At 47.3% G+C, this 13783-nt stretch overlaps 1 protein-coding gene across 3 annotated transcripts in view; it reads right to left on the bottom strand.

The window, feature by feature from the left end:
* Window positions 1-11506, bottom strand: part of JARID2 (jumonji and AT-rich interaction domain containing 2) — a 225704-nt gene extending 214198 nt beyond the window's left edge. The window contains exons 1-2 of one of the 3 annotated variants that reach the window (XM_071736384.1): window positions 11405-11506; window positions 10177-10796 (exon numbers count right to left, since the gene is read on the bottom strand). In XM_071736384.1, coding sequence (XP_071592485.1) covers window positions 10177-10221 — 45 coding nt within the window. In that variant the 5' untranslated portion in view covers window positions 10222-10796; window positions 11405-11506. Of the gene's footprint in view, window positions 1-8798; window positions 8913-10176; window positions 10797-11404 lie in introns of those variants that run through there. The other 2 variants (XM_071736385.1, XM_071736386.1) reach the window with 2 other exon arrangements.
* Between the last annotated feature and the right edge of the window lie 2277 nt (window positions 11507-13783).

The following is a 13783-nucleotide window of genomic DNA, read 5'->3' as shown; positions in this document are numbered from 1 at the left end:
ACGGTGGCTTCACTTCCACAGTGGAGCTCTTGTATTGTGGGGTGGGTGGTAAATTAAAAAAAGTACTACTTTAACTACCAGACATAGCAGTGGAACCAAATTTCCAGTAGTACAGCTATTTTAAATTTCAATTCTTCTTTTTTTCTTCTCTTGCATGAATTTAAAATTGTTCAAAGCAAGCACAACATGGAAAAACAAAAGTACATGCTTAACCCTCTTCTAACCCATTTTTGCACTTTGGACATTATTAGGGCACTACCATGACCATAGGCACAAATATCTTCAGATTCATTTTCACCTACATCGTCTAACTGCATTTCAACATTATTTAATATTCACCAAGCTTCCAGCACTGGGACAGTACAGCAAAATCCATGCCTAAACAACTCTTAAAACAGACAAGGATGGCTAATTTTGTTTGCTACAAAATAAAACATACATTTTGACTCCTATTTAGTCATAATTTCACAGCCCATTTAAGCTCACACTACTGCTAACAGAAGCAATCAAATCTCCTTGCCACTTCATGTCCCTGCAACACTTTCCCCAGACCAAGTACTGTGTTACAGCTGAGCATCATAAACTGCAGTATTAAAATCCATGTTAAAAATCAAATATATTTTGTCAGTTCAGTTTTAATCCAGAAAGTCCCCAACCTGTGGTGAGAGCTATCACGTGGTACACACACTGGCCTGCAGAAGACAAGGGGAACAGGCAACCAGACGGATACTAAACCCCTTTTTTTTAGAACAGTGTTTAAATTGATCATGAAACAAGAGTATTACGCATTTCGCTGGTCTCCACATTCAAAATGTTGTTATCAAAGGCAAAACACAAAAGCTGCACATGGGACATTTCCGGGACATTTCCACTACAGATCGGAGACCACAGAATAGAACAGGACAGGACAACTTCTCTTGACTTACCCATTTTTTTTTTTTGTACTCTTTACTGGTTAAAGGCATCACAGACAGACTTGAAAAGTGAAAAAGCCAACTTCATAATTATTTGCCATTAGGACAACCATCATTTCTTCCAAGTTATAAATAATTTACAAGTTACAGTTACTGTAACATGCTGTAACTCCAGCTTTTAAGTAACACGAAGCCTTTTGTCTTATAAAGTGGTATTACTGTGTCTCCATTATTTGTTGGATAACTAGAACAAAGCCACTAACATTGGAAAAAGCTTTTCATACTTAGGATAAAGGCCTCAGCAGCAGAAAGACTACCTTCTTCTTACAATCTTACTCGTGTGTAGGCACAGCTTTTAATAAATGATCAGAGGAAATACTATTACAACCTTCTGCTTTATATCCAAAACTGAAAGGGGCATTCCCTTGTTTCAGAGTCATTTTGCATGATGGCAGTAGGCCATGAGAAGGTTCATCATTATCACTTTGCTACAAACAGGAGAAAGATGTGACTATCTATCAGAAAATGACATCTTGGGTGTCCATCTATGTCATCCTTCTGTAAAAAACACTAACACTAGGCTGGTTGTTCAGAACATCACCCAAAAAGGAACTGTGTACACCGCCAGCCTAGTTTTCAGTAAACTTTACAAAGAAAACAGAAAACCTTCTTTTTGCTTGGCTATGAGTTTTGTAAACTCAAAGTCAGACCACGTTTTGTAGGGCTGAAACCAAAACAGAAGCAGTGCTGTATTTTTCAGCTTGAGTTAAGAAGTTAATTGATCTGGTGTGCAGGGTTGGAAATTTGTATTATGGGGTTTTTAGCATGCATACTGCATCAGAAAGATTTGGCTTACAACTTTGATGTAGAAAAAAAACCCTCTGTGGGACAAACTGACTGAAAGTAACATCCATGAAATAAAAGGCAAGAAAAAAGGAAGTATCCTTTCTCTAAATGATCTTTGGGATGCCTTATTAAAAAAATACCTTGTGAAAAGAAGAAGAAAAAAACCCAATAAACATATGGTGGCAGCCTGATCCAGCTTAAAACTCTAAATGCCGTTTCTTGACTATGTACTTCGGGGGCATAAAATTCCCCAGTTTTAGAACAGCATAGAAAATTATATGCTAAATATAATAAAAATAATTTTAACATCTCAAAGACTGAGCCACTGGACTGTTCTCCAAGACTCATGGCTTCTGTCCTGTTTATTAGTAGCAACCTCAAAAAATATTTGTACATTGCCATTCACTTGACTTACATGTTTTACATCTGCAAGTTCATCTTTGTATTTCTTAAAAATGCAGGCCATTCCCAAACGTAGCTAGAAAATGGTTACCAGCTGTTTAGAAGGAGTTGTAAGGGCCCATGGGAAACTGAATTCCACTCACTGAGGAGCCTCAAAAGCTACTGTCTTGGTTGTACTCCCCAAAACGCAGCATGACTAGCAGGATGCCTAGCACGAGGCTAAACTTTACCCGAAGCAGTAATAGATTTTTTTATCCAGAGTAAAATAAAGGCCAATGTTCAAAAACAAAAAAAAGTCCTTACCCTACCATACAAATGTGGAAAAGAGCAGGGAAGAAAGTCCTGTTCCTGTGAGCAATGAAGGGAAAAAACAAGAAGTAAAAACGCCGGTGCACAACATTGTCCAGAAATATTGGGGAGCACGTATCTCTACTCCTACTCACATAAATCCATTTTTAAAATAGGCACAGAGCTGATTTCCATATGGACATAGTTGAAAGAGCCAATAATTTCTCCAAATTCACTCCAGTCATTCTTAATTAAAAGTATGCATTGCTTCAAAACGAATCTGCAAGCAAAGCTAAAAAATTAATTGCTCATAATATATAGTTATTCTAACTTGGCTCAGACAACACAATATCAAAGTGCGAAACTAAGATAAGTAGATTATGTCACAATAAGCTTCCACGGTTTATTTTTGAACTTTATAAATATAGTTAGCCAGTCATCATAGTATGCATGTGCCAAAACATGCTAATCTGCAACCATCACATCACTCAAAAGATGTCAGACCAGCAAGGGAAGCTCACAGAACTGAAAGCACAGGGCCGTGAATACCACAAACCTTCCTGGTGCAGGGCAGCAGGGCACAGTGTCTCAACTGTTCTTATATTTTGCATTTCTTCTAGATTTTAGGAAGTAACAGCAGTATCATAACAGACACAGACACTGCCTTTCTGCACACCGAATCAAAGGGAACGACTTGCCCGAAAAAAGACTGAAGAGCCCAAATAGGAACGACCAAGCAGGTGACACATTACAGAAGAGAGACATTTAGAAAGGATTAAGTCATGCCCCTGAAGTGATGCAGTCAGAGGCTTTTCTGGGGTATGGTCATATTTTTGCTAAACAGATTTTAGGAGTGTCAGAAAGTCTGACTGCAACTGTACAGACACTTAACCAGATCAGAAACTACTTTTTTGCTCCGCAGGCCTGACCTAGATGCAGAAAGTGTATGGAGACAGGTTCCTTTTTGTTTGTTTGTTTTCAATGCATTTTTTTTAATCACACAAGCCCCTTTTTATCTGACTAAAGGAGGTTTTACTCCCCCAGATGAAAATACAGGATATGGTTCACAGTGCTTCAGTCCATGATGAGACATTTGCTGCACAAACGCTGAAGCACTTTCAGTCAGATGCCACTCATCCCTATGTGAACCAGTAGAACAGTGATTTCCACCTGAGTGGGTGGGTTTTTTTTTTCCTATCTTCCACGCTCAGCCAAGTTGGTCACTCCAAAGAGCTTCCTGCAGCAACATAAATTAAGCTGATAAACTCTGCATGGGAGCAGATGGGGTACACCTACACCATCCGTCTGCTTTCCAGCCAAGAGCCTCAAGACACAGCGTTAAGCACAGCAATGCTCTCAGCCACGGCTCAAGCTTTGCCACCGACTGCGGCCACGCTTCTGGGGCACATCAAAGAACAGCATTTTACAGCTTCGGACCCTTCATCTGCATAAGGAAGTGACAGACAAAAAAAAAAAAAAAAAGAAAAAAAAAAAAGTGCACGTGTAGGGGAAGAAAGCTAGTATATTTTCAAACAAGCACTCACAGCTATAATTAAAGGGTTTATGCCTTTCCCACAGCCTACCACTGGAAATACCAGGCATCTGCTGGATTACTGAAGGAGCAACACCAGAACAGGATGTCATTATAGGAGGGAAAGTGTGAAACCCAAGGAAGTGAAACGGCAAATGGTTTTAAACCTTCTACCTACTGATTCATTGAGAAAATGTTTTTGAGACCCACCAAAATAAACCCATCCCCTACAAATGAAAAAAGAGTTCCCAAATAGCAGAGTGTTAAAAAATAAGAAGGATCACATGCAATATTCCCAGTAGTAATGAGCCAGCAAAACAACCCATCAAAGATCTAAGAGAACACCAAATACATTTTGGCAAGCATATTACTTCCTGTATCTGAATTTCAGTGCCAAATACTCATCACGTACCAGACCTGAATTTTACAAGTGATTTGCAGCTTTAAAGTTTTCCAGTGGCTTCCTACTGCTTAAAAACGCTTTAAATAAAAAAAGGTAGTAAGTATAAAAAGTCTATGTGTACCATACCTCATACCCGTGACATTAAACTCCAGGTGTATTTTACATTTTTCTCCAGAGTTGCAACAACAGGTTAAGGGTCTTTGTATTCAAGGTGAAGAGCCAGATCATAAAAACTGTGAACTAAGTTTTGGTCTGCAGCATAAGGGACATTTAGGGCCATCAGCATCAGGAAACACTTAAAGGAAACTCAGGTTTGGCAACACTGAAATTTGCATTATTAGACTTGAAAGTTAATGTCCCGTTAATCTTACACAGAGGCAGTCAAATACATCGGCGCTATTGTTTCCAGACTGTCTGCCCACTAAGGCAAACAATGCATCATTTAGACTTGGTTTACATTTTTAGTTGGGAAGAAAGCCATGCAGAGGACTACAGGGAAAACCAGAATGTTTTAAATGCAAATTTGGATTTCACAGCAATGCATGTATTCCTCTGCAAATTCCACATACGCTAAATCACACAAAAGCTGGGTTCTTGTAGTAAAATATAATCGTATCTCTGCTATCCCTTTCTGTACTTTAAAATTACCTCTAGTCCTCCCTTTCACTTGAGTGCTGCAAACTGGAAACTTCAGAAATGAAAGCAGCTGGTGTTTTCCCTCCCTCCCCAGGTTCAACTAGCATTGATTCATTACAATATAAATGGTCAAAAAAAAAAAATCCAAATCGACTCCAAAAACCATTTCCCTCCTCCTCAAGAACTTTCAAGTTATATTCAAACCAGACCACAGCTGTAGTGTGTCTAAGCAAAATACAAATTTTAAACCTGGAGTCTCTTTAGCTTCAGACTAGATTTAAAAATTGACCTACTTTATGTAATACTCCCACAGCTGAGTCATCACAGTATCAACTGGTCTCTATCAGCTGCAGGGGATGATCATCACTCAAAAAAAAAAAAAAAAAAAAAAAAAAAAAAAAAAAAAAAAGTATCTGTACTGAAATGCATCTTTTATTATGTTAAAAATTCTACTGATAATCTAACATACCTGGAGATGTGGAAAATCTTAAAGTTTCAAATGTGTAAAGCAGATGCCATGCCTTGTAGCAGGGGACTGTGAGCTACAGGGTAGAATATTGGAGGAGGCTGCAGAAATACAGATTAGTTCCACCTCCACCACCGTTACAGTATGTAGCTTCAGGCAAGTAATTTAGACTTCTTTCTGTTTCACCCAACAATAAAATGGAGGGAATGCCACTGCCTTACAGAATCAGCTGACGTTTATACTACACTTTAGCATATGCATAACATTAGCTGTTACTTTACATCTGAAGAAAAGGAAGGGGTAATACATTTTTAATATGTGCTTTGTAGGCCTCATAAGAGAAGGTGAAAGTGCTTAATGAACATTAAAAACTCTTCACAGGGGCCTTGATTCGTTGTAATTCACTCTGGACAGCATCTTACGCAGATTCCTGGCTCACAGTCCACTGGAGTGAGCAGGAGTCCATTAGTATCTCAGGGTAAAGCACATGTTGTTAGCAAAAAGTAAATACTCCTTTTTAAAGAAAGGATTTATGTTACTAGTTTCTAGTTATCCACTATCCTACAGCACTTGCAACAAAGAAGACCAGGAGAAGGTTAAGAGGAACACAAACCCAGATCGTAGAGAATTTGAAATGAGATGCCATGCACACAGACTGAACAGTACCTCTGCTACTACGGGTGTATTTACATTATTTCTTGTAGGAAGTGGTCAAACTTAAAGCATGCCATCAGTTGTGGGCCTGGGAGAGGAAAATGAGGAAAATCTTGGAGCAGAGAAAGCAAGGCAGGAGCCTCAAGCTGAGGCACCAGGGTGCCCAGAGCTGGGCCTCTGCAGACAACTATCCCTTATTCAGGAGGAGGTGGGTTCTGCATGTTCCCCGTTCCCCCCAAAACTTCTCTAGGCCTGCCTGCAGCATGCCCAAGTAGAGAGTATTGTTTCAAAGGCTGTAGCATTCACAGAAGCTCTGAGCCTCGGATGTCTGGCAGCAAGCTAATCCTGGTCCTTGCCGGCCCTCTGTCTAAGGGGTTTAGGAGGCAGTCAGTAGGTGAAGCATGTCACCTCATGGCAGACTACAGCACTTTTACCTCTGCAAGGACAAGGAAACAAATCACACGAGGCGACAGCAGTGACATTACTCCTTAATTATATTTTGCCATCTGCTACAGTGGCAGAGCTGTGCAAGTATTTAAAGACAGTAATCCAGGTCTGATACTTCGAGACCTAAACCAACAAGAACAGAAGATTTGTGATTTGGCATCACAAAAAAAAAAAAAAAAAAAGGTAAAAAAAAATGCACCTGTGAAATTGCACTGAAGACTTCAAAGCTTTTCATTGAAGAACTATTAATTCCAAGCGCATACTGAATGCAGTCTGGCTTCTAGGCTGATGCTTTACAAAGCTGTCAGTTTTCTGAGGCTTGAGCCAAAAGGCAATATTTGATATGTAAAGATGTTTGAGAAGGAGGAGGGTAAAGTGAGAAGGAAGATTTGTATGAGTCAGCCATAGCTCTCCTAAAAATTAAGTGATAGCATTTTTAAAGCTCAGGAAAAAAAAGACGCATACACGGATTTCCTCATTCTTAAGTTATCAGCCACAAAAGATAAAGCTCTCCAAATTTAAGAGAACTTTTAAGTCCAACCACTTGTGAAGCAAGCAGCCAAGCCCCGCCAGGGCAGCCTGCAGAGCACAGGCTTTACTCCATTGTTCTCATCACCTTTTTGTTTTCAGAATTCATTTCATAAATGGTGAAAAGCAGCAGCCCGAACAGGCTCCACTCCTGACACAACCCACAACTATCCCAGAGGAGCAGGGCCACCGAGGCAATGCGTGGTGCCGGTGCAACAGGGCGCTGCCCTGGGCTGGACGCTGGCTCCCTACGGCGGGGCATAACCCCCAGTGCGGCCCTCACCTCAAGGCTGGACGCACCAGGGTCCCCGAAACCGGGCAGCGGGGCCCGACACTCGGCCGAGGATTTTTCCGCTGCGGGACAGGGAGTCCGGCGGCCGGCCCTGACTCCCCACGGTCCGGCGAGGCGAGGCCTGCCTCAGCCGCTGCCAGCTTTCCTCGCCGCCTCTCCCGGGTCATCTACGGCAGTGCCTGAGTGCCCGGGGCCGGTGCGAGGTGTCACCGGTGGGGCAGAGCCCGGGGTTGGATTTAGGGGCCCCAGAAGGGACGATCAGACCCCGCGGAGGCCTGGGGGTCGCTGCGGCCATCACCGGGGCGCGGGCAGGCGGTCACACCTGCAGGCGCACAGGCGGACAATAAAAGGCTCGGCTAGCACCGGCGAGAAGGAGGAGGCGGCGGCCACGTTCCGAAGTGCTCCACCGGGATGCCGCAGCGCCCGAAGGCCACGGGCAGGAGGAAACGCGCCACGCGTGTCACCACGCCGCCACCTCCGCCCCCGCGGGGTGACGTGACCGGCCCTCCCCGCCGCGCGGGGCGGTGGCTTAACCAACCTCCCACTCCGAAACCGGCAGGGCAGGGCAGGGCGGCCCCGCACCTGCTCACCTGGCCCGGGGCCGGACCGGGCCGGGCCGCCCCCTCCCCCGCAGCGCCATCGAAGCGCTGCCCCGAGGCCTCCCCCCGCCCCCGCCCCGCCTCGGCTCTGACGTCACGCAAAGGCACGGGAGGGGGTGCGGGGGGTGGGTGCTGGGGGCGATGAGGGGAGGAAGGGAGGGGGGGGGGGGGGCCGGAGCGCCCAAGCGACGAAGATTCCACGGCGCGCAGGCCCTTCCCTTTGTGACGTCACGGGAGCAAAGCGAACCTGGCCGGGCGGCGGCGTGGCCGGCGGCCCGCGGGCTCCCGTCACAGCCCCGGCAACCTGTTGCTGTCGCCGCCAGCGCGGCCCCGCTGGCACCGCCGCCTGCGCCCCCTGCCCCAAATAAAAAAGGAGAGGAGGAACGAAATTACAAAAAACAAACACAAAAAAAAAAAAAAAGAGGGGGTGGGGAGGTTGAGAAAAAAAAAATAAATAAAAAAATAAAGGAAAAGCTTCGCCGCGAAGTTGCAGCAGGGGACTACACAGCACGTTGCCCGCCCCGCTGCGCTGGTCCCCGTCCCTCCTGCCTTCCCTCGGGCCGCGGGGCCGGCGGGACCGCTCTCGGCCCCTGCCCGGCGGTGCGGGAGCGGCGTCGCATTGTTTGCCCCCACGAGCTTGGGGTGACCGCGGGAGCAGGGTTTTGGGGCGATCTCTCCCCCCAGCGAGCATGCACACACCCCCTTCCCCCTTGCTTAATTATCAACATCGCCGTTTCCTTCCTTCCCTCCTCCCACCCCCCCCACCCACTCCCCCCGCTTTTGTCTGCCTGCCTGGGAAACGTGGACGCCTCGCGTGTTTCGCCAGACTTTCCACCCGCCGTTCCCGTTTCGATGCAATACTTCAAACTCGCCGGCCCCGGGTTCCCCGCTCCTCTGCAATGCGGATGTATTTTAATTCGGAAATTTCGGGGAGGAGGGGGGGGGGGGGGGGGGCTGCTCCGAAATAGCGCGCAGCCCCCCCCTCACCACCCCTTCATTCTCCCCCCCCTCTCCCTCCCCCCCCAGGCTGCGTTTCAGCGGGGCGGGCAAGCCGATAGCAGCAGTCAGCTGGAGTCAACTGCAGTTTTTACCAAATCTATATAATAGGGAGGAGAAAGTGTCCCGAAGGTCACCCTCCCTGCCAAGAAACACCCCCCGCTGAAAACCATCGGCACACTCGACAGGCGCGATATAAACTACAACTTTTAAAGCCTCGCATCGAACACCCAAAAGCGAGAATTTATGTAATCTCCCCCGATGAAGATTTTTTTTTTTTTAAAACGAGCAGATAAAAATCATCATTCGCTCTACTGCGTATTTGGCTAATCCCCTCAGTTTTTCCAAACGTAAAGAAAAACTCCCCTATGCCAATCAAAACGTAACTGGAGCACGAACAAAAATTCAACTATCCATCCACATTTATATGTTTAAAGGATTAGACAATTACAAGGGATTGGTTAAGCGGTTGAATAAAGAGAGGCAGAAATACAGCCCGGACTGCGCTGGATTAGCCCAAATTTTCAAGCCATCATAATGAATTATTTTACAACTGTACCGAGCCATTTCCCCCCCGTTATTAAAGTAAATCCCCGGGAATGCTTTCCCCGTCAGCGATTCCCCACTGGTTCGACTCCCATCGCCAGGCAGAGAAGCGAGCGATCACGTCCAGGAGACGGGATGTGGTAGTGGCGAGAAACGAGCTCGCCATAACCAGACACTCGGTTTCAACTTAAAGGGCTTTCAGCAACCACCGCCGCCGCTTCCCCAGGCGGGGATACACACAGGCAGAGCAGACAAAAATACCTCCTTTCGCGAGCAAAAGAGCAATATTAATAAAACCGCGTGAAAATGCAGTTTCGTGACATTATCGCGGCAGCCCCCCGAGCTCCCCGCCTTTCATCTAAAACTAGATGATGATTGTGTCATTTGAGGTCAATACATTTATTCACTGGAGGAATCACTACACAAATCTGGTTTTATAACCAAACTGAAGAGAAGGTTCCCCTGTAACAAGCGGGCCTCTGAAACTCCCCCACCACACCACAGAAAAATAAAACCCAGCATCACATTTGTTTCGAAAGCCTTGTAGCTGCAGGATTAACTATAAACTTGACATTCACTGCCATTTCCTAAAACCGGGAGTCAAATGATATATGTTATGACCACTTACGTATTTCTTTTGAATTATATTCCTCTTGGGTCTTTCTTTGCTCATTCTGGTATCCAAATTCTGATTGCAAAAGGGGACAATTGCTTCATGAATTAAAGCCGCGACAATTAAAAAAAAAATATCGAAAAAATCCTTGGGGGAGGGGGTTGTTTGTAGTGGTATCTTGTAATCCGACTTTCTTTCCTCACAATGTGATTCTCCTAGCAATAAATCCGAGAAATGGGGGACGAAAAAAAAGGAAAAAGAAAAAAAAAAAAAAAAAAGACGAATGCGAAGAAAAAAAAAAAATCACTTTAGTGAAACATTATAATGGAAAATTTCCCCCTAAACACAAAAAAACGACGCCCTTGATATCCCCTTTTCTCTTTCTCAAGCCACCTAAGCGATCTGCAGGTCCTTAGTGTCAGAGCTGTAGTTACATCTTGGAGAAGGAAAGGGGCCGAAAGGAGAAGATAAATAATCAAAACGTTGGAAGTCACGTTTGTGCCGCTGCAGCAGGGAAAGCGGCAGAGACAACTCCAGCAGCGGCGACTCCGGCGGCGGCGGCGGCTCCGGCGGCAGCAGCGGCGGCAGCGAGGGCTGCGCGCACCGTGTGTGTCTCCGCTCCTTCCAGCTCTCCCCTAACCAATGAGAACAGCTCTCCGCCAGCAACTTTAAATGGACCTGGCTCCTTTTTTTTTTTTTTTTTTTTTTTTCCTTCCTTTTTTTTTTTTAATATATATGTCTGCGTGTGTGTGTGCGCGCGTGTGTGTGTATATATATATATACACACACGGGCGCACGCACACACACACACATACAGACATACACCGCTTAGGGCCTGGCCTTAACTCCCAACCGGGACACCAGCCGCAACGCCCGGCCCCCGCTGCGTTCAACGCAAGCAACAGGCCCCGCTAAACGCTTCATGCGGGTTAAGCGTCACACGCTTCCCTCCGCTCCCCTCCGCCCCTCCTCTCCCCCTCTCTTTTTTTTTTGGCATTTACGCGCGGCCACCCGGCAGCCAAGGTCGCCGCTGCCCCTGCGCCGCAACCGAAGAGGGGAGTTTGGCGACGGTCCCTCACCGCGCAGCACGCTCTGTCGCCCTGCCCTGCCCTGCCCCCCTCCCCGCCCCGCAGCAGCCTCTCTCTTCCCCAGGCTGCCCTGGGCTTTCCTTCCGCTTCGTCCCTGCTCCCGCCGCGCCTCCCCCGGCTCGGGCGTGCACCGGGGCCCTCCGCGCTGGCCGCACCTGGCCTCGCCGGCGGGGTTCCGCGCAAGGGCCCAAGAATTGTCCTTGCTTGCGGGAAAGTTGTAGTTCCCTCGCCACAAAATGGCGACGGCTTGAAACCACAACTCCCGGCGTGCCGCGGGCGCCCGCCCGTGCCTGCCGCCGATTGGCTGCCGAGCGAGGAACGCTCCCCCTCGTCTCTGCCGTCACGGTTGCCCTTTCCTCTCCCCCCCCTTCTCTCTCCGTTGGTTTCCCCCTCCTGCTTGTGGTTCCCCCCGCCCCTACCATCGGGCGCCTCGGGGCGGGGGGTGGTGTGGGATGCGGCTGGGCCTTGCGGGGTGCCGGTGCGGAGGTGACAGAGGGGCGGCTGCCGCCGCCACCACCACCACCGGCTCGGGGGAGAGGACGGCATGGCAGGGTGGGGGGAGGGAGGGAGATGGAAAGAGGGGGAAGTTTATTGGGAATCGCTGGCAGGGAGTCGGGGGGTAGGCAGGCAGGCGCCGCGGGCTGCTGCCGGGAGGGCGCGGGGATTAATGTGTCTGGGTCGGGCTGGGAGGCGGCGGCACGAAAACTTCGTGTCTGTGGGGCTCCGCCGATGAGGAGGCGGCCGGCGGTGGCCTCGGCCAAGGGGCTCCCCACTTTGCTCCCCGTTACGCTCTGCCTGCTCGCCGGGCGGGCAGTGTCAGCTCAGGACAGGCCGCCGGGCTGTGCTGCGCTGTGCGGGGCTCGCTCGGTGTGTGTCTCAAAGGTATCCTGAGGTCGCGCCTCCTCCTTCTTTCCCTGCCTCCCTTCCTCCCTCCCTCCCAGAAGCCGCTCCTGCCTCCGCGATGGGCTGCCCCGCGGGACTCGAGGCGGCGGGGTTGGGCCCGGTGGGTCCGGCGAGGCGGAGAAGAACCTTGTGTGGATGTCGGCTTTTAATTCCCCGGCTGTGCCGCGGGGAGCACAGGCAGCTTCCCAGGAGCATCGGGCGCTTCCCCGAGGGGCAGAACGCTCCGGGTGCTCGTCCGGAGACGGGGCAGCGCTGTCCTGTCCCAACCCTCTCGAGATGCCCCGGAGCTGGGTGCTGTTGGGACTCGGAAGCGAGATGTCAGTGCAAACCCCTGAAGCTCGATTTTTGGTTGGGTTTTTTTTGGTTTTTCTTTTTTTTTTTTTTTTTTTTTTTGTTGATTGGTTGGTTTTTAGGGTGTTTTTCAGTTAAGACAAAAATAATCTGGTTTCGAAGTAGAAGGCACATCCTCAGAGAAAACAACAGTTCCGTAGTGGTGGATTACGTCTCTCCTAGGGGTAGGGAGGAAGGAGAGTAATCGATGATTTCCCTGGTGAAGTATCACTGTACTCGGTGGCCGTTTGTGCTTTTCTGTACATCTCGGTGCAAAGTGTGAGGTGATACCCCTCTATGCTAATACTGACATCTGTGTAATCCTTTAGGGACCTTACCCTGTGTTCCAGATGCAGTTTATATGTTCATGTCCCTTCTGGGACAGTATTACCTCTGTTCCGTAGGTGCTAAAGCTTTTGGGTAAGGCTGTGCCCAAAGTCAAGAGAACAGGAGACCCAAAGCTCCACAGAACCTCACTCACTCTAGTCTTATGTCTTAACCATGGGGCCATCCTGTCCTGCTTAGGTAGATCAGGAAGCATAGTGCCTTTACCTTGGAAATAAGGTGAAAATTGTGTTTAAGACACTACATGGAAAAAAACCCCAGTTGTGTCATAATTTCTTTGTTTTCTTTCACTTCTTCATGCTTACTATTAATTGTTTTTGGGCTTTTTAACCTAGTCTCGTTTAATAAAAAACTGGTGAAAAAATTATCTATGCTTGGCCTCGTCTAATACAAAACTTTTATACTAATATTACTTGCAATTGTTATTCTTTTGAAGCCTTTTCTTTAGGCCTCTCATGGAAAAAGGTTCATTATTTCTAAGTGTAAGTGTGAAGAGAGATTTTTGTTCCTTTAAATTGGAAATATGCATATTTATTGTAGCACTGTTTTTAGCTTTCTGCCCTCTTCTTAAGGTGTTTATGTGGCTTGAAGGTCTAAGACATACTTGGAAGAAAATGCTTTTGCAGTTTTTCTTCAATTAATAATGATGAATCTGTGACACTCTCTCCAGGACTCGTTTTGGAAAACTAGAAAGGACAAAGAGTCATTCATCTATTTCAGAGTCAACAAATGAGCAAAAGGTTCTTGTGGCAAATTTACCTGGCTTTTCTCAAATGACATAAGGCAGTGAAACCCACTGTTCCCCCCACCCCCTCCCCATTTTGGAGATTACTTCCTGAGTGTTCTTAAGTCTCAGTGTTGGTATGTTTGCTACTGGCTTTTGTGCTATGTGTTGAACAAGAGCTTACTGTCAGTGCAAACTAATGAATTTTCTTCTCAAGGCTGGGTGGCAGAAA

The sequence above is a fragment of the Heliangelus exortis genome, chromosome 2 (assembly GCF_036169615.1).
Source record: "Heliangelus exortis chromosome 2, bHelExo1.hap1, whole genome shotgun sequence".
Taxonomy (NCBI): domain Eukaryota; kingdom Metazoa; phylum Chordata; class Aves; order Apodiformes; family Trochilidae; genus Heliangelus; species Heliangelus exortis.
This window is presented reverse-complemented; position numbering and strand designations above follow the sequence as displayed.